The following is a 20,617-nucleotide window of genomic DNA, read 5'->3' as shown; positions in this document are numbered from 1 at the left end:
ACAGTGAAAATAAACAAAACCATCCCATGAAGGGCCTCGAGAAACAGAGGCTATTTTTCTTCAGGCATAAAAAGGATATACCCATTCTTTTTCAGTCTTACACCAGTTAGACGGAAAAGAATCTACTCAGTAAGAAACCTTGTTTAAGTTTCGGAACTCAACAGAGCAATACAAATCCAAGAGATTAAAATAATAATAGTATGGTAACCAATAATGTCCATCTTTTTGGAGTTCCCTATAGCTCATCAAGAAGTAATGCCGATACTTTCGTATTGTTTGAAAATTACAAGGTTTGTTCTCCGGATGATCAATGTCGTATTTGAATAAGTTAAGATCTCGAGATCCTGTGGTGATTGAATTATATACCATTGCCAACAAGTTTATATGGTGTGTTACATCCTACATCACTCGACACGGCCACATTGGAAACCTAAGGGCTAGGCTTCTTTTGACAAACATGAAGTCAGTGTTGAATTACGAAGAAAGATAGCTACTTTTCTTTTTATTGAATTGTGTCAGGATATATTGACATTATCTGATGTGAGCTTGTCATCATCAAACAACTCCCAGCCACATCCCGAAGGTACATGTAAAGATTTGGAAAATAAGTGCCAGTGTGGAAAGGCATGAATCTCGAAAAACTAACGGTTTCAAGTTAGCGTTCAAACGAAACTGAAATCGTAAAGCGTTGCAACTACTTACTGATTTACTAAAAAGCAAGCTGTATGTATATGTAATTGATTAGATGTGAACGGCTTTGTACATACAGCAGTTTAGAACTACATTGTGCAGCGTACAGTTAGTGGAAGGTAGTGATTTGGTTAACCATTTTCCGCTGAAGACAACACGCAAAGAGCCGACTGAAGGGTTTGAACGATTACAGTGGACAAAAAGTAACAACCTGTAGAAAAAAGCAAGAGATGGTCATGGCTGACAAAAATGCAGACGATTTTCGGAATGGTCGACGCTCTCGTGGAGCTAGTCCTCGTTCAGAAGAAAACAGCGACGAGTCCGACTCAGATCAAGGTAGGCCGATGCATGTTACCATACTTTTGCCTCGTGCGAAAAGCGAGTCAGTATTTTTGTTCAGGTTTTGTTTAAAACTGTATGCTTTGCTTGTGTTGTTTTTTTATGGCATTAATGCGCACCATGAAAAAAATAATTGAATCATATGAAATATATTTTCAGACAATGGAATGAGAATTGGAGAGGAATTTCAAGCAGAGATACCAAATTTTAACCCAGGTAAGTTGCTTCCCCTTGATTAGCTGTCCTTTGTTACCGGACTTTCTTGAGTGTTAAGTTATTCTTTTTGTCATGCAAAACTGCCAACACATCTATAGTAGGTTAAACCCCCATGTGAAAAAAAGAAAACATACACAGAAAAAAAACATGCAACATACATACACAGCACTTCACACAGCACACATGGGCGCGCACACGCATACTTACACACACACACACACACACACACACACACACACACACACACACACACACACACACACACACACACACACACACACAACAACAACAACAACAACAACAACAACAAACTTCCCTCTCCCCCAGCCTCACACACAAATACAAACAGGATGCACACATATATACCCTCTCTCTCTCTCTCTCTCACACACACACACACACACACACACACACACACACACACACACACACACACAAAACATAGCAATTGATAAGATGGGAAAATATTGATGGCTTGAAGACTGAAAAAAAAAAGAAAAAAAAAAGAGGAAATTACAAGCTCAGCATGTATACACCTAAAAAATAATAAAGTATGCCTGCATTAACAACAGGGAAAAAGTGATTATGCATGTAATAACCCACTTAAAGTTATAGCTTTCTTTTTGAGTGAATGTGGGAGTTTCAGCCCACAAATGAATAAGGGACCCCTTGTTTAAAAGCCAGGAGAAGCAACAGTTTTATAACAGTCTAAATGGCTGAGGCATTTTGGGAGTCCCATCAGCTTACAGTTGATCCAGTCATTGATACTTAGAAAAACTGTTAACTAAAAGAACCTGTCCAAAAATTTCGCCAACTGCAAAACTTGTTTCATGTTTGGTCCATATATAGTGCTGCCAAAATCATGGAAGGGTTGTGAAAATAAGTGCATGGGTCTGTGAGCGTGTGCAGCAGACTTCTGTGGGCATGGAAAAGCATATGTCTAGGATCTGCTCTTCATCAAATTTGGTACAAGACTGGGTGTCGTCGATACAGTTGACGTCTGCTGTAAATCTCACACAATCTTAACAGACATGCGCATAAGCTTGCCAGCAGAATGAAGAGTTTATGGACATTTAAATGCTGCCAGATATTGATAATCATAACTCCAGGTTATGCTAGAAAACTGAAAATAAAAGGAAAAGCAAAGTTCTGTTAAAAGATAAGATCAGAAGTTAAAAAGGGAATCTTCAAGTTGGTTTACTGACTTACAGTGAGAAGAGTATACATGTATTCACCTTATACACATTAAGGTCGGACATCAAACATTATGTACACAATAATGTATAATGGGAAAAGCTCTGAGTGTGAACACAATTATGCATAAAAGAAAAACAACAACATTTAAGCATGAAGGAACTTTTGCATCCCATGTTTATCAGACTTGGTATAGTGATTAGGTGTAACAAGAATATAAAAACTGGCTTTGACAAGAGTATGGAAACGCTTGAAGAGAACTTGTGTCTTGCGACTGATCTTAATTAATTTTTGTACAGGCATTCATGAATCCTGTTGAACGTCAGTGTCAGAGGTCAGAGATCAAGGTCTTTGCAGGGCATCTTAGAAAAATTATGTATCTAGGCAAGATGCTAAGATGCTGGCATGTTGCATCAGACATGGTACAGGAGGAATAGGTCTTGGTGAGATTATGTCCATTTTAAACTGCAGGACAAAGTACAAGCCCATGTGGTGTGATCCAGACAAGTTAGTACATTTTAGCTAGAGTCTCATATAACTGAAATAACTGAATCAAACTTGGTACATTGGCTATTCATGTTGAGAGCATGGATTCTATAAAAGTAAATGTGGAGGAGAATTTGTTGTTTTGTGAATGGCCATTAAGAATTGTGTTGAGGTCAAAGGTGAAGGATCAGGACACAGTATGATACTTTTATTTGACAAAAAAACTTTTGCAAGCGCAGCAAAGGACGTGTATCCAGTGTTCAGTTCAGACTTTGTCAAGTTGGTGGTGTAGACGTTTGTCATGATGAGAGAATGAAAAAATTGAAATTCAAGGAGATAAGTCAGAGGTCAAGGTCACAACATTTCATTATACAAATTACAATAAATTGAGCTTGTAGTATGACAGTGGAGCTGATGTTTGCTTACATTATATGTGGGTGTGTTCTGCTCATGCAATGTGATTTATGTTGTTCCGCTCGGTGATGTAAAGAAAAGGAAGCAAGGCAGTTGGCCTCTAAGAACTACACTTCCTGACCTGAATTCTTTTGGCAAACCTAATCATGGTGCCAGTTTAATAAGCAAGTGGTGATGTCAGCATTTATTCATGTTTTGGCACAAAAGTGTTCATGGTTTTAGATTTCTCACAGTTGACATATATGTGTATGCAGGGTTTTACTCACTTAGTACTGCCAGTTCACTCCCCTGACTTTCCCCACAGGCAGCCCATTTCTGTAGGTATGAAATCAAATTGCCAAAAAACAAGTGTTAGAAGTTTTATGAATTGAAAATTTCCAAACTGATCAGTAACATAAGTTAGTTGGGGATAAAAATATAAAACTTCCTCCTTTCTTATGCTGTCATCCACTGATGCAGTAAGATAATGAAAGTATCTATAATTTGTGTTCGAAATTTGCTCACAATGTTGACGTAAATTGTAAACAAATCCAGGGAAGCACAAAGAGTTTGAAACAGATTGAATTCAGGATGTTATATAGCCTGGATAGGGCCCCTTCACCTAATTCTGTTGTCTGCCTTGTGACTGAGGAGAAACTGGGTCAGACACCATTGTTGACATGCACTGTTCACATGAACCAGTCACCTGGAAAATAACTCTCCTGCTTGCAATCACAGCAAAACACACTCTGCATTTATTGGTCACAGTGGAGAGTGGAAAGGTCTGTTAAGGTATTCTTAGCTTTTAACGTCATTATGCAAATTAGATGCCACTCCAAAAATTCAAACTTCCTTGTTTGGGCACCTTCGTCTGAAACATTTGTAAACAGTAGGGGCTCGATCAGGGCCTGTTGTCCAGAGTTCAGGACACCATGGGTAATTTGACTGGTTCACCACAAAATTAATGGGTCATTTTCAAAATTAATGGGTCAGGAAAAACAACCTCTTATTCCTACCCATGGCACCCCCGTCATGCCATCTCAGACCCCAAAAACTTTATAATTGAGTATCTACTTTGTCCTTCACACTTGGTGTGTCAAATGGTTTGTGTAGAGACTGTGTCATGATGAACACAGAAAAAACAACATAGTGATTGTTGAACTTTCTGTGCAATGCTTGAATACTGATTTATTGCCGAGTCAAATTATAGTACAGTTGATACAAAGGAAAAAGTAGAAACAAAAGCAAAGCAATACAGCTGAATAACATCAGATCTGCAACATGTAGCTGTCACTTGCGTGAGTCTAATAGTATACCACTGTTAAAGGAAGTCCCTTTCCTCTGCTTTGTGGAAATCCTCAGCTCCACAGTTGCAAAATATCTCTAAAATTTCCTGAAGTACCATGTTTGTGTTGTTAATTCAGTGTTACACTACTTACAGAACAGACTGCAAAGGCACTTCTTTGTGTGTTCTTTTAGATCAGAAATTCGACAGTGGAGCGAATGCTATGCTGGTGTGGGCCCCAAATGCTGATCTACCTGATGCAAAAGGTAAGTTATAAACTGAAGCCCATGAGACTGACAATGATAAGACATTTAAATTTGACTTAGAAATTTCAAATGTTGACCCACATAATAAAATAACAAGTTTATAAGCTTAATATTGAGATTACAAGAAGAAAGTAATAAGTTTAATGAACTTTTCATGGTCAGTATTGTCAAAGTATAATAAAGTATTTCTTTGTATATATTGTTTGCAATATTTGCACTACCAACAATTGAACTCTACTTATTAGCATCTTATTTTTAGTTATTGAATTACATCTTTAGATTAATAGTGGGTTTTTTTAATTAAATTTTTTGTTTGTTTTTTTTTGCTTTTGGGTAGCACATTTAGGAAATTGTTGATATTGATGCTGAATCAATGTCAAAGACATAATAAATAAATGTGTTATGAGTCAGATTGTTGGACTTAAGTTCTTTGTCAGATTGTTGGACTTAAGTTCTTACTGTTTCACTTCCAGTGACATTTGATATGTTACTGTTTTAGCACAATAAGACAAAGGCGATATAAGTTGGGTAGACAGATACATCTGATTTTTAAATGATATTTTTTGTTTAAAATAATGTTTAAAAAAACTGAAGCATTCCACCTGGTGGTGATTTTGACAGTCTCTTTGTATCTTTTGTCTTCTAGTGGATGAATACATCAGTATTGCCAAGGAAAAGCATGGATATAATACAGAGCAGGTGAGAGAAAAAGAGAGAGAAAGTTCAGTGATTAATGGTGTCATTCTCTGATTCTGTCTTTGTACTTTATCGTATGCATGGGTATTTATAATTTTACAGAAGAATTTGCCTCAGAATTGTTACTGAACCAATTTCTCTTTCTCACACTTGGTTTATTTTCTTGTCTCTCACTCTCTGTCTTTTTCCTTCCAGTCTCAGTCTGCCTTTATCTATCTCAGTTTCTGTGTGTGTATTTCTGTCTCTGTCTTCCCTCCTTCATTTTGAATTATCTTTGAACTTTCTATGAATCTGTCAGGCTGACTGTCTGGACATGTTTGTTTTCATTGTATATATATATATATATATATATTTTTTTTTTTTTTTTTTTTTTTTTTAAATTCTAAACTGGTTGTATTGGTAAACAGTTTCTGGTTTTGTTTTTGTTGTTTGTTTGTTTTTTTTTTGGTTCAGTACTGACCATATTTCACATCAGCACAGTGATAAGAGCAAAGCCAAGGATGAAAAAAATGATGAGAATAAAGATGAAAAGATGACCACTGTGAAATCCCTAATACATCGTGGTTATAAAAGGAAAACATGGTAATCAAGTACATACTCAGTGATGACAGGAACAGATTTGTCACCTGTATAATGATGATTACAAAAAAACTGTGCCTGGGTACGTATTCAGTGATGACAAGAACAAAAAAATTTAATGTCTCACCTGTATACATAGTGACGATCACAAAAAATACAGTATTCAGGTACATACTCAGTGATAACCGGAACAAAAGGTTACCTGTATTGGCATCAAGGCACCCATATTGTGATGATAAAAAAATCCCCACAGTACTCGGGTACGTACTCAGTGATGACAGGAACAAATCTGTCACCTGTATAGCCATCAAGGCACCCATATAGTGACGATAAAAAACAACACAATACTCGGGTACATACTCAGTGATGACAGGTGCAAATGTGTCACCTGTATAGGCATCAAGGCACCCATATAGTGACTATAAAAAAACAACACAGTACTCATGTAAATACTCAGTGATGACAGGTGCAAATGTGTCAAATGCATGGGCATCAAGGCACCCATATAGTGACGATAAAAAAAACAACACAATATTCGGGTAAATACTCAGTGATGACAGGTGCAAATGTGTCACCTGTATAGGCATCAAGGCACCTGTATGGTCACAACAAAACACAACACAGTGTTCAAGTACATACTCAGTGATGACAGATACAAATGTGTCACCTGTACCGGCACCAAGGCACCCGTATGGTGACGATAAAAAAACAACACAGTATTCAGGTACACTCAGTGATGACAGGAACGGATGTCCTCAGGCGCTGGGCATGCTGTTCTGGCATAAGCACAACGTGGAGAGAGCGCTGACGGACCTTGCCAACTTCACTCCCTTCCCAGACGAATGGACGGCAGAGGACAAAGTGTTGTTCGAACAGGCCTTTAGCTTTCACGGCAAATCCTTCCACCGCATACGACAGATGGTGAGTGTCTTGTGATACTGTCATAGCTTTGTGTTTTGCTTTTGGCGGTTTGGTGGCGCAAAAAAAAAAAAAAAAAGAAAGTTGGATGGAAAGATGACATTTACAGAACATCAAGTCATTATTATGATGATTGTTTGATGGGTTAAGAGAAAACTTTGAAAACAACAATTCTGTGATTTTGAGTTATGGACTCTTAGTCTTAAGAATGTATTTTTTCTAATTATAGCATTTATACATAGCCACTCCCTTGTGCATAGATAGGTACACAGTCATGTCTTCCTTGTGACTGAGGGACAGTCATAACTATAACATATGATACTACTTAGTTGAAACTGGAAAATTTGAACATTGAAAACTATGAAAATAAAACATATACAAATGCAATAACAAGCAATCCAAACCAAACCAACACCTTTCTGTACTGGATTCTTTGGAGAAAAAAAAAGAAAAGAAAAGCAGAAAAAAAGGTTTTCTGTTGTATGAATTCAGCATTTCAAAACCATGGAATCAAAACTGTTAAAAGGTAATCCTGACTCTTAGTGCTTTTACTGTGTATCTTGTGTTATCAAGCCATGTGTGTAATTGATTTTGATTTTTGCTGGGCTGAATGTTCTGTACATTTTCTTCCTACAGAAAATTGCATATGTTTAATTGAGGGAGGGAATCAAAATAGTCTCGTCTCGATCAGAATAGTTGCATCAGAATTGTCTCCCTTCAGTCAGAATAGTTTCTCCTCAGTCACACCCTCATTGTCCCCAGTAAAATTTATGTTTGTCCATGCTTTGCTCAAAATTGGTTCATGTGATCTCTAGTGCCAACAAATACCACCCGACCCCCATTTAATTTTTTGTTGTGTGTTCTAATTTACGGTAGAGCAGTTGTAATAATCAAGTTGATGCATGTAGACAAAATTTGTATATTCCTTTTCTTCTGTTTTTTAACAAATGTTTTTATTTATTCGTTTTTTTTTTTGTTTTGTTTTTTTACAGTGTACAAAAACTTTGTGCTAAACAACACGGAAACAATACATTACATTAGAATGAGTGGGAAAAAAAGGATGAAAGACATTTGACATAATACTAATAGGTTGCATGCAGAAGAAACAAATTTTTTTGGTCACTTACCAACATTATACACTTTATCTCTACTTCAGAGAAGGATATGAACTTTATAGGACAATGAATTAAAGCACAATGATTTATCGTTATGGCAGTCACCATCATCGTCATTAGCGTCTTTGACCTGTTCCTTTTTTTTTCCCATTGTGATAAATTGTTTAACAAGAAGGACAAAGGGAAACAAGAACATCAACAACAGTAAACATGAGACAAATAGACAAACAAGAGAAAAAGTAAACAAACAAACAAACAAATGGGAAGTAAATTAAGCTATACTGATTGTTGCTCCCAGACAAGTCCATACTAATAGACAAACAAGAGAAATAGTGAACTGGCAAACAAACAAACAAAAATGAAGTAAATTAAACTGAACTGATGGCAGTTCCCAGACAAGTCTATACAAATAGACAAACAGAGAAAAAGTGAACAGGCAAACAAACGAAAAACGTGAAATTAATTAAACTGTACTGACGGCAGCTTCCAGACAAGTCCATACTATTTGTATTTGTATTCGTATTACTCTTTTTGTCATGACAGATTTCACTGTGTGAAATTTGGGCCGCTCTCCCCAGGAAGAGTGCGTCGCTACGTTGACAGCGCCACCCATTTTATTGTGAAATTTTTTTCTGCCTGTGATTTTATTTGTTTTCCTATTGAAGTGGATTTTTCTACAGAATTTTGCCAGGGACAACCCTTTTGTTGCCATGGGTTCTTTTAGGTGTGCTAAATGTATGCTGCACACGGGACCTCGGTTTATAGTCTCATCCGCATAACTAGTATCCAGACCACCACTCAAGGTCTAGTGGAGGGGCAGAAAATACTTGCGACTGCCAGTGTGATTTGAACCAGTACGCTCAGATTCTCTCGCTTCCTAGGTTGACGCATTACCTCCAGGCTAACACTCAACACTCCAATAACAAACAAACAAGAGAAAAAGTGAACAGGCAAACAAACAAACAAACAACGTGAAGTAAATTAAACTGTACTGATGGTGGCAGCTCCCGGACAAGTCCATAGCCAGCTTGGTGAAGTACTTCTACTCGTGGAAGAAGACGCGGTCGCGCACCAGCCTGATGGACCGCCACGCCAAGAAGCGCGCCTGCCTCCAGGACGGGGAGGTGGAGGGAGGGTCGGACGCCGCCAGCAGCAACTCTGACGAGGACATCGCCACAAAAGAGGTGAGAGATGTTTCAGTCAGCATCAATTCTTTGAACTGTTGTTCAAAAAAAAAAAAAAAAAGAAGAAAAAGTTGAGATTTTCTTTGTTTTTTTTGTTATATAGTATTTGCAGATTTACTGCTTAAAGGTGAGGATATTTCTCATCAGATTTACTTACTGTTTACTGGCACTTTTTTCTCCATCACTTAGTTGTGTTTGTGTGTGTGTGTCACTGCGTACAGTCTCACAGATACAAAAGCACAAACAAATGTACTCAGGCCCAGCTTTACACATAAATGATAAAAGCACATGAGCTCCACACACACACACACACACACACACACACACACACACACACACATTCCCCATCTCCCACTTAACCCTGCCAACTCTTCCCCCCTCCATCCCCCTTCCACACGGGCACACACATTCCTATGTATCACAGCTTCCATGGCACACACACATACTTACACACACACACTCACACACACACACACACACACACCATTAACCCCCTCACCCCTCCCCTGCGCCCCCACCCCCACTTATACACATATATACACACACTCATTCCTATATTCCTTAGCTCCTACAATACTCATATAACAGACATACACACACCTTCCATACAAACACACGCACAAACACGTACACTCATACATTCCGACATATCGCAGCTCCCCTGACGCATGCATGCACCCACCCACCCACACACACACACAAAAATAAACACACACACACACACACACACACACACACACACACACACACACACTCACACACACACATACACTGCCACCAATTTTCCACTAGAAGATTGGATGAGAAGGAAGTTTAAGAGTGAGCAGAACGAAAGTCATTTGACGTGGGTGGATACGTCATGAAAGTGACAGCAGTGGTAACAGACCAGTCACGGTGCATGTATTTTTTTCTGGCAGGACGAAGAGAAGAACACCTGTTACAACTGTGGGCTCCACACCACCCAGCTCCACGTCACCAGCCTGGGGTCTCAGTGCAGCAGTTGTTACCAGTACTGGAGGTAACCACTGGCTCTGCTTTCCTTGAAGCAAAAGAGGGAATGAAGGGCTCAGTATACTACTGGGTCATTAGAGTATTGGAGAGACTGGGAACATTTCTACATAGTACTATTTCTGACTGCAGCAACAGCCAGTAACTGTCTTAGTGATGATAATGATAATAATGTTACTAATGATAATACAATGATGATGATGATGATGATGCATGATTATTGTTTGATAGTGAAATGCACCAGGAATTTTTTTTACTTATATTTTTTGGCTGTTGCAAGATTGAACAAGTAGAGTAGGTGGGGTACTAAATTATGTTTTGGGGAATGATTTCCAAAGAGTTTAGTTTCCAAATGCAGGGCTATTGTTTTATAATTATATACTGTAAGATGCACTTTGACAAGGATGTGTAAAGTGGATGCATCGATGTGGTTTTCATAAAACGGGGTTTGAGCCAGCGAAGACTCGCCAGTGACACGAGTCTGTGCTTGTCCAGTTTTTATTTACTCATGCAGCATGGGTCAGCCTAGAACCAAAACATGAGAGTTGGGGGCTTCTCTGGTCCTGTCTGAAAACATTGATCTTATGTGCATGTCAACAGACGAACGGGCGTGATGCGATCGACGGGGCCCAAACGGCACGAGTCGATGCAGGGTCGGCACAACCCCATCAAGCACAAGCGGAAACCCCCCAAGGGCATGTACCTGGACAGCACTGACCTCCTGGCCATGGTGACCGGCCAGCCCGCCCAGCCAGAGGCCATCCTGAAGAGTCTGGACAATGACATCATCAACTACAAACGGCAGGTGAGTGCTGAGAGGCTGTGGTTATCGTGATCGTGGTTCATCCTTTTTTTTATATTTTTTATGGAGTCTTGTGTTGGCATGATGAGTGAGTAGATGAAGCAGGCTTCTGTCTTTTCCTGGAGTGTTTCGTTGGGTGTGAGTTGGAGACCTATTCTTGATGAACACAACCCCGTCTATATATATATATATATATAAATAAGTTTACATACATTGATATGGATTTTTGTTGAAAGACGTTTTATTAAAGCTCATTCTGGATATTGCCCTTGGCAGCATGGATGCCTGCAGCAACAACAGAGCGAATTCAGATGAGTGGAATGTGCCTCCTTGTTTCTCTGTATTCGTTTTAATTATTAAATGTTGAACGCACAAGCTGTGTTTGTAGATGTTGTTGGATGTCAACGCACAACACTACAATAAGTTGTGGGGAAAGGAGTCCAGGGGTACAGTCCCATGTTAGTGCCTCTTCTGTTTGTTTTGAACTGAAGAGCTATTCTACCTGTTTGCCTCTTGGTGGGCAATACCTTATTTGCATTGCGCGTGTCCAAAGGCCTTGGCTTTTTTTTTTTTACAGTAATGACAACATTGACATGTTGCTGAAGATTGTGCACAGTTAAAACAATCATACAGGTACTTACAGCAATAATGATTTTTTAAAAAAATGCAAAGTATTTTAATTTTACAGTTGATGTTTGTATATCGCTGGGCAGCATTTTGAGACATCCTATCATTACTTTGTGTAAATGATACACTTAACTCACTGAGTACTGCCAGTTAGCTCCCCTGGATTTCCCCATTTGTATGGGTAAGAAATATAATCGCAAAAAAAACCCCAACAAATGTTAGAATTTATGAACTGAAGTATTCCAAGCTGATCAGTACCATAATGAGTTAGCTGGGGACAAAATGTAAGACTTCCTCCCTTCTTATGCTATCATACACTGAGATGTTGAAAGTATTCGTATTTTTTGTTCAAAATTTGCAGACACTGATGACTTGTTAAATAATCAATCAAAGCACAAAGAGTTTGAAACAGATTTAAATTCAGAGCATTATAAAGCCACGATAAGGGCCCCTTTATATAATTCTGCTGTCTGCATTGTGACTGATACTGAAACTGGCTCAGATGCCATTTTTGACACGCACTGTTCACGTGAACTAGTCACTGCGAAAAGAACTGTCCTGCTCGCGAGCACAACAACACACACTGCATTTATTGGTCGCAGTGGAGAGTGGAAAGGTCAGTTAATTAAGATATTCTCAGTTCATAATGGCCCTTTGTCTGAAACGGTTGGGAACAGTTGGGCCCCGATCATGGCCTTTGGGCCGGAGTGAGTTAAAATGCATCATATTTGTCATAACATTGTTGTTGGTATACACAGAATAGCTGCTGAGAAGTCAAAGAACACTTATTTCTGTTTAGTATATAGTCTGATGTTACCTTATCTGTATGAATACTATAAAAAGAAGAAAAAGATTCTTTGCTCTTGTGCAGATGTCTTCTTCTGTATATATGTTTTGCTTTATTATCATTACTGACAATGTGTTTCACATTTTTGACATATTAATGCATTCATGTCAGTTATTTATTGATGCACATGCTGGCATACAAACACGCACACACACAAATACACCACACACACACGCACGCGCGCACACACGCATGCATGCATGCAGAGATAATGAAGTTGATTATTTTTTTCTTGCGTTGATAAAGGTGCAGAACAACAAACAGCTGCTCAGTTTACAAAAACACAAAATGAGCAATGGGGTGGACGACTTCAAACCTGCGGAGGTAAGTGATGTCCCATGTATCCATGGCCATGCTCTTGATTAACACAAATAACAGCCACAAGAAATGGATAGAGAGTGGACTGTATGAAGCATGTAAATGAATAGTGAATTTTTGGTACTATCGGGGTGACCCGTTTGTATCTGTTATTTATAAGATACAGTGATGCTCATTTGCTGGTCTTTACAATGTTACAAACATAAATTATGTAAAATATGTTTGTGCTGCCAGCATATTTTGAGTTACCTAGATTAAATGTTTGCCTGTAGAAACACAACTTGAGTTTTATTTCCTAAGCTACTTACACTTGTACATGGATTATAGCTGACAGTCTTTTAGCATACATGTTTTATAATAAAGCCAATATTTTTATCCTTCTTACAGCCTCCAAACAAAATAAATTCCCGCTGGACTAATGAGGAGCTGTTACTTGCTGTGCAAGGTAAGAGTCGTTTTTGGTGGGTTTTTTTTTTTTTTTTTTTTTTTAATCAAAGAAAGAGTTATGTCCTCGATATTGGTGAATGTTTGTGATATGTGATGTATTGAGTTATAATCTTTAGAAGTGATTTCATGACACTGCCCCTACAATGTTCTCAACATGGATTGTTCTATCGTTCAGAAAGCAATGCTTCACTGTGACCATCCTGCTATTGATATAGTTGTTCCTTTTTGTGATTTTACTACAATCAATGATTTGCTGTGAATCACTAATTTTGAGTCATTCATACAGTTGTTCCTATTGTTTTTTCATTACAATCTACAATTTGCCTTGAATCAGTAATTTTAAAACATTGACAGGATAGGAACCATGTTTTCCAGTTTCAAGATGAATTAGTAACATGTGTGATGATGATGCATGTTGCCTGAATTTCCAGTACACTGGAACATTGTACTTGCTTTCAACAGGCCTTCACAGTTTCCTTACTTCACGGTATATGTTGATAGGAAAATATGACATTGTCAGTTATAGATCATCCAGTCGTAAAGGGCCATATCAGGACTGTGATAAGAGGACCGGACTGGATACTGTGATAAAAAGACAGGGAAGGGAATGCTGCTGTAGGTAGTGTAAATGTTATTCTCGCAGAGAATTGAAGATTGATACAGATGTCCACATAACCTATTATTTTTTTTTATTATCATTATTGTTTTCTATATGGGTTACAGGTGTCCGCAAGTATGGTAAGAACTTTCAGGCTATTGCAGAAGTGATTGGCAACAAACTGGAGGCTCACGTCCGAAGCTTTTTCATCAACTTTCGTCGCCGATACAACCTTGATGAAGTGTTGGCAGAATTTGAAGCGGAGCACGGGACGCAGATCATTCCTGAAGACAAGTCTGAGGTGTCCTCTGGTTCTGGAGAGCCTGCTGCTTCCTTAGACAGCACGGCTAAGACCAAGGACAAAGAAAACAAGGTGAGGGGATGGGACATCCTGTCCTTTGTCTATTGGAGAGAGCATTGGAGCCTGGTTTACAGGAACAGGAGTCATGATGGCTGCCGGAAAAAGAGGGCGCTAGTCAGGGGGGTAAAGGGGAGGTTACCTACTTCCGGGAGGTTATCGGCCGTAGCTACATTCGTTTTCTCCGCATAGGCAGATAGTAGTTTGCACAGGACAGGAATGTCAGACCCCTGCCGGAGTCTGCACTAGTGGGTCACGGTAAGTATGTTACTTAAATGTAATTTTAGATAGAAAATTTTCTTTATGGTTTATATACAAATTAGAAGAAGCTTATTTTTAATGTGTGGTGCTTGTCTGAGCCTGTGCATGTGTGTGTGTGTTTGAATGTGTTGGTGCACTTCAGTGTCAGACATTTTCAAACCTGAAAATGAGGGATGATGTTTGGGCAAGCAAAGCGTCCTACAGGTCTTTGCGAGTGCATGGTTTGTTGGTTGGTCATTGAGGTGAAGTCTGTTTACTCTTGATGTTACTGTACTTGAAAATAGAATAAATTGAACAACCTCTCTATTTGCACTTCATGGAATTTCTGATCTGTGATGTTTTTTGGTTATTTTTTTTTTCTGTTGACTCATTCCAGATTCACCAAGTATGCATGGATTACCCTAAAGCAGTCTTATTAACTCCCATTCCTGCTGCTATTTTTCGAGACAGTGAACAAGTGATAGCAAAAAAAGACATCTGTTTGTGGCTTTATACAGTGTCAGTCAGCACTATTTTTATTTCTGTAAATCCACATGTTGGAATCATGAATGCTGTTGTAAGTCGACTAACCATGGTGCTTTGATGTGTGTGTTTTGTGTGTTTGTTGTGTGTGTGTGTGTGTGCTGTGTGTTTTGTGTGTTGTGTGTATTGTGCATGTTGTGTGTACACGTGTGTGTGTGTGTGTGTGTGTGTGTGTTGTGTACAGATGGAGGTGGATCAGACGGACAGCAGCCAGGCGACAGCGACAGCAGCACCAGCCAAACCCGCCCAGACCAACGGGTCCTCAGGGGCAACCACCACCAACACCACCGTCACCACCACCGTCACCACCACCACACCCCATGCTCCTCCGCCCCTCCTGAAACAGACAGTGCCTCCCACCACCACCTCCCCCGCCAGTACCACCCCCACCTCCACCACTCCAAAGTGAGTGCACACACCAACAACATGAATAAACCAACTCACCTGTACTCTCCAAAAGAGGGATGAGACGGTTGTTTGTTGCCTCATTCTGAAGTCACTGATTTGTTTCCACATTCATATGGAGATATAGAGGAAGGTGGCAGAATGGATAAGACGCTCATCCGCCATGGTTAAGACGCTCATCTGCCAGCACAGTCTCCATGAGGACCTGGGTTCAAATTCTGGTCTTGCCCTCTCTCCCAAGTTTGACTGGAAAATCAAACTGAGCATCTGACGGGCGCAATAGCCGAGTGGTTAAAGCGTTGGACTTTCAATCTGAGGGTCCTGGGTTCGAATCATGGTGACGGCGCCTGGTGGGTAAAGGGTGGAGATTTTTACGATCTCCCAGGTCAACATATGTGCAGACCTGCTTAGTGCCTGAACCCCCTTCGTGTGTATATGCAAGCAGAAGATCAGATACGCACGTTAAAGATCCTGTAATCCATGTCAGCGTTCGGTGGGTTATGGAAACAAAAACATACCCAGCATGCACACCCCCGAAAACGGAGTATGGCTGCCTACATGGCGGGGTAAAAACGGTCATACACGTAAAAGCCCACTCGTGTGCATACGAGTGAACGCAGAAGAAGAAGAAGAAGAAACTGAGCATCTAGTCATTTTTGATGAGGCAATAAACTGAGGTTCCATGTGCAGCACACAGTTGGCGCACTGAAAAAGAACCCATAGCAGCTTAAGTGTTGTCCTCTGGCAAAATTTTGTGGAAGAAATCCTCTTTGATGGGTACACTGATACATATGCATGCATTCAAGGCCTGACTAGTGCATCGAGTTATGCTGCTTGTCTTCCCAGCAGTTATTTTGTAGCTTATATGTTTGTCGGAACACAGGGACACTTCCTTTTGTCATATGCCAAGCTGTGAGAAGCTGCCACTATCCAAATCTGCCTTTAGTATTGCTGTGTGATTATGGGCAACAGCTCTATCATTCACATTTTGCATTCCAGTTTGACAATAACTGGTTTTCTGAGGGTGAGCCACGGGCGTTAGAAATGAATTGTCTGTGTGAGTGTGGATTTTGACATGCTTCACTATTGCAGATCAGTAGCATTTTTGAATATTTGAATTGTTTTGTGGTCTAAACTGCGATTGATTCACTGATTGATTTCTACTAATATATTTGATATTATGCATATTATTCTGGACTTCATTTTTATTTGGGCTGCCAGTTACCTCTCGGCACTCTGTATACAATTTTGCAGTTAATTTAATTTCCTGAAAGTCGGTTAGAATCGCACGTCATCCATGAAAGCTTTGCTTCTCTTGTTTCTTTAGCTTTCCATTTCACAATAATTTATTTTAAACGGCGACCATTTGCTCATTGTTAACAACCACCATACCACCAACATGGGGGTGAAAGGAAAAATAACTTTGTTCCTTTTTAAAAGTATCATGATTTCATGGGGTATCTTTTCCCCCTTTTTTTTCCTCCATTTGAATCAGAGATGTCATGAGCATTTTATGTCGTTCCCTTGCAGACTGGTTCCGGCACAGAAGACCATTTTGCAACAGCCGCCACCCCTCCTGCGACCAGCCAACTCCACGGCACAGAATGCCAAGACTGTCATTCCAGCTGGGGCCAAAGATGGCAAAGATTAACCTCCACACATCTGTCCTTGTGGTTTATGTACATCCAGATTGCCGTCACGTCTTGTGGTTGAAAATGACAACTGTACTGACTTGGAGCATGTGTAAGACTTTGACTGCGAGCAGTTTGGGTGTCCAGGTGTGAGGCGAGGTGCAGATATGTCTAAAAAGACCGGATAGCGCTTCAAACAAACAATTTCAAAGCCGGAAAGAGTATTTTAGTATAATGAAGATAATTCTTCCTTTTCTTTTTTTTTTCTTAATAATAAATATGCTCCAGCCATGAAATGGCCCCTTTTACGGTTGGCTGGGCCCTGAGCAGCATGGTTTGATTTTGACGTGCTCATTACTGAAGTAGCGAAAGAAATCAGCTTTTTTCCTCAGTGATGGTGTGGTTGGCTGGGCTGTAAGCAACAGTGGTCACAAGCACCGTCCTCAGTGATGCAAGTGTGTCAGAAATGGAGGTTTTTTTATTTTTTAAAATTTTTTCATCTCTCCTGCTCCCTGCTACATTGGAGGAGAATGCTAATAAACTGAAAAATAAAGGGATGGACAGATGTAAAAAGAGGAAGAAAAGAAGTTCCTACTCTCATGAACTTCATTTCAGGGGAGACAAGTGTTCACATTAACGGTTTGTTTTTTCATGTGTTTATGAATGACGCGAGTCAGTGGAAGAATCTGTTTACACGTGTAATGCTTTTGGTAAATGTTGATGAAACCTTCCTTTCTGACTTTTTTTTTCTTATGTGATGGATTGCTTTTTCCAAATTCAGATCATTGGTTGCCTCAAACCCTGTGCTGTGACAGTTTTAGATTTATTGCCTTGGGTTCACCTTTTGCATAAGTCAGGGTGACCTCGGGCAGAGGTCAAAGTAGCTTTTAGCAAAGGGCAAGGTCACCTGGACACAGTGACAATGCCAGAGGTTAAGGCCTTTTCCTCAGGAACCACAAACACCAGCAGTTCCGAGCGCTGGCATGACGACAGCAGCCCTTTCTGCATGCCCTTTGGAATGACATGTCATCACAGATCAGCCTTGTTCAGTTTGCCTGCTGTGTTATGATATCTTTTTTGTTTTTGTTATGGCTTGTCAGGTGTGCGTTGGTAAACTTGTTACAAGTTGTAATATTGGATTAGTTTGGATCGCACCATTAAAGTGAGCACTTGTGATGAATCGCGTCCTTCGGGTGGAGATTGCGCTATCCAGGCCTGTACAATACTGCGCTATCCAGGCCTGTACAATACTGCACTATCCAGGTCTGTACAATACTGCGCTATCCAGGCCTGTACGATCCAAGTGGCTAGAAGTCACCAGCGGACATACTGTGCACAATCAGTGAACCTGGATTGAATCTCAAACTGTTCTGATTGAGCAAAACAGTACAGCTGGTGCAGAATGAAGCATGGCTCTTGCTTCCTGCTCAAGTGACAGGAGGGGTGGAGTGAAGGAGTATGTGCAACCGCAACGAGAGATTTTTAGAAAGGAGATGGAGGAGATCAGTCTCTTTGTGAATTGGGAGATACATACAGCCTATGTTTTTTTGTGTTTTTTTTTAAACAATCCCTGAAAATGTAGCATGGCTGCCTGAATGACAGGATAATTAGAGTTGTACGCATAACAGCCCATTCACAGACATGAGAACGTGGGAGTTGCTGCACATGAGTGTGGCACTAGAACAATTTGATCAGAAGCCTAGATTGAGAGCAACATGTAGTTTGACATCATCTCTCTGTATTCTGCAAGGATGCTCGTTATTTCTTTTGCCGCAGATACATCGAAAGTGATGGATGGTTGATTGTTTTGTATATTTCCTGGAAACAAGAAAAGGATTCATTTAAAAATGTGAATAAGTGGAGGAAAAAAGGAAAAAAAAGAGTTGTTTAATAATAGAACTGTTATAAAGCTATATACTGATAAAGTTGGGTTTTTTTTTATGTTTGTACAACTTGAAATGATGGTGTTGATAATGTAAAGCATCAAGTTATATTTAGTGCCAAATATTTATTGAAGAAGATTTCTTTACTCCCTCCACCATTTTAAAATGATTTCATTGAAAAAAAAAAAGTATTTATAAATTATTTTCCCTCCCTATTTTTTAAAATTCTTTTGTACTGTTCATGTTTCATTTGAACATGTCTTTCTGCTTGTGTATCATCTGTCCCTGTCAAAGGACTCCATTATGCACAACTCTTGAAGCTTTGTTTTTTAACTTTTCCTTCGGCGCTTATGTAGCGAAGTCCTGAATTTGTGACTACTGAGTGTTGCCAGGTGACTGATCTTGCCTCATTTCAGGTTGTCGGAATATGTTGCCCCCCCTTTTTTTTTGGTTCTAAACAGCACCTATGATTACAACAGTAAGGACAGTTCATAGACTGGTGATCACCGGAAACTGATTACATTTGGGTTTTTTTATGACTTCCAGTGTCTCTCTTGTCTAACAAGGTGGTCAGGAACTGGCAAACTGAGTGACTGACTAATATATGTGTACGTGTGTGTGGCTGGGTAAGTTTCCAGACAAAAACACTTAATTTAATATGACAGAGTATACCTGTTTATGGGTGACAGGTGTGACCCAGCATTACTTTTTTTTGTTTTGTTTTGTTTTGTTATTTCAAAGATTTTCCAAAAGGTTGAACACATGAATACTTTTTTTTTTGGTAGCACTGTCTATGGATATGGAACAGACGTTTTGCATCAAAAGCAAATGAAAGAAAACACATTTTTTCAGTTTGTAGTTTGCAGGTAAAGTCTTTATTTGTGAAAACATCAAAGGGTGAATGCAGTCTGTCATTGAAATGAAATGCAATTGTTTCCATGCCATGGAATGGATGTGTTGGAATGCTTTGCTTTAGGCATTGTTAGTTCTCTAAAGAGCTTGGAGCTATGGTTGAGTGTGTACGTGCATTGACATTTTGTGTTCTCATTGAGTTTGCTTTCATGTTTTTCACAAAGGCAGCAGTATAGTTACTAGTGTACAGATGGTGAACTTAATCCTTTCCTTGTCAGTTCAAACTTCAGTGTGTTTTTGATCTGTGGTTACTAATGTCGGTATGTGTGTGTGTGTGGAAAAAGTGGAATTCATTTGTTGGCACTAGTCAAGGAACCATGATTTGAAGAATAACTGACTGCATGGGCCATTTCAGAGGGTAGTAAGCACCAATCCTGGAATGCGCAGGATTTGATAATTGAATGGTATGGTTCAATTTCTGCATTGAAGCAGTTTGAAAACAGTCATCAGTTCTCTCTTCTTCTTCTCCTTCTTTTTTTAAAATTAAAAAAAAAAATATATATATATTATTTGTGTTACCCTTTATCACAAAGCCAGTCTGATCACCATTCAGCTGTTGTTGATTTTTGTTTTGATTGTAATGCTTTGTCCAATAGTGAAATTGACAGTCAGATCAGAGTGAGTTTGCCTGTACTGT

At 39.4% G+C, this 20,617-nt stretch overlaps 1 protein-coding gene across 1 annotated transcript; it reads left to right on the top strand.

Moving 5' to 3' along the window:
• Positions 1–833: 833 nt before the first annotated feature.
• On the top strand, positions 834–20,454 carry LOC143280994 (REST corepressor 3-like). Its single transcript, XM_076585848.1, has 13 exons — positions 834–1,026; positions 1,189–1,245; positions 4,798–4,869; positions 5,516–5,568; positions 6,904–7,065; positions 9,182–9,361; positions 10,279–10,379; positions 10,970–11,174; positions 12,892–12,969; positions 13,351–13,408; positions 14,134–14,381; positions 15,334–15,554; positions 17,085–20,454. Exons 1-13 carry the CDS (start codon positions 921–923, stop codon positions 17,203–17,205), a joined length of 1,662 nt encoding a protein of 553 aa, XP_076441963.1. The 5' UTR covers positions 834–920; the 3' UTR covers positions 17,206–20,454.
• Positions 20,455–20,617: the final 163 nt, after the last annotated feature.

Source organism: Babylonia areolata, chromosome 4, assembly GCF_041734735.1.
Source record: "Babylonia areolata isolate BAREFJ2019XMU chromosome 4, ASM4173473v1, whole genome shotgun sequence".
Taxonomy (NCBI): Eukaryota; Metazoa; Mollusca; class Gastropoda; order Neogastropoda; family Buccinidae; genus Babylonia; species Babylonia areolata.
This window is presented reverse-complemented; position numbering and strand designations above follow the sequence as displayed.

Coding starts and splice junctions, on each gene's coding strand:
- LOC143280994 (XM_076585848.1), top strand. CDS start 921: ATGGTCATGGCTGACAAAAATGCAGACGATTTTCGGAATGGTCGACGC. Junction 11,175..12,891: donor TCATCAACTACAAACGGCAG/GTGAGTGCTGAG, acceptor GCGTTGATAAAG/GTGCAGAACAACAAACAGCT. Junction 14,382..15,333: donor CCAAGGACAAAGAAAACAAG/GTGAGGGGATGG, acceptor TGTTGTGTACAG/ATGGAGGTGGATCAGACGGA.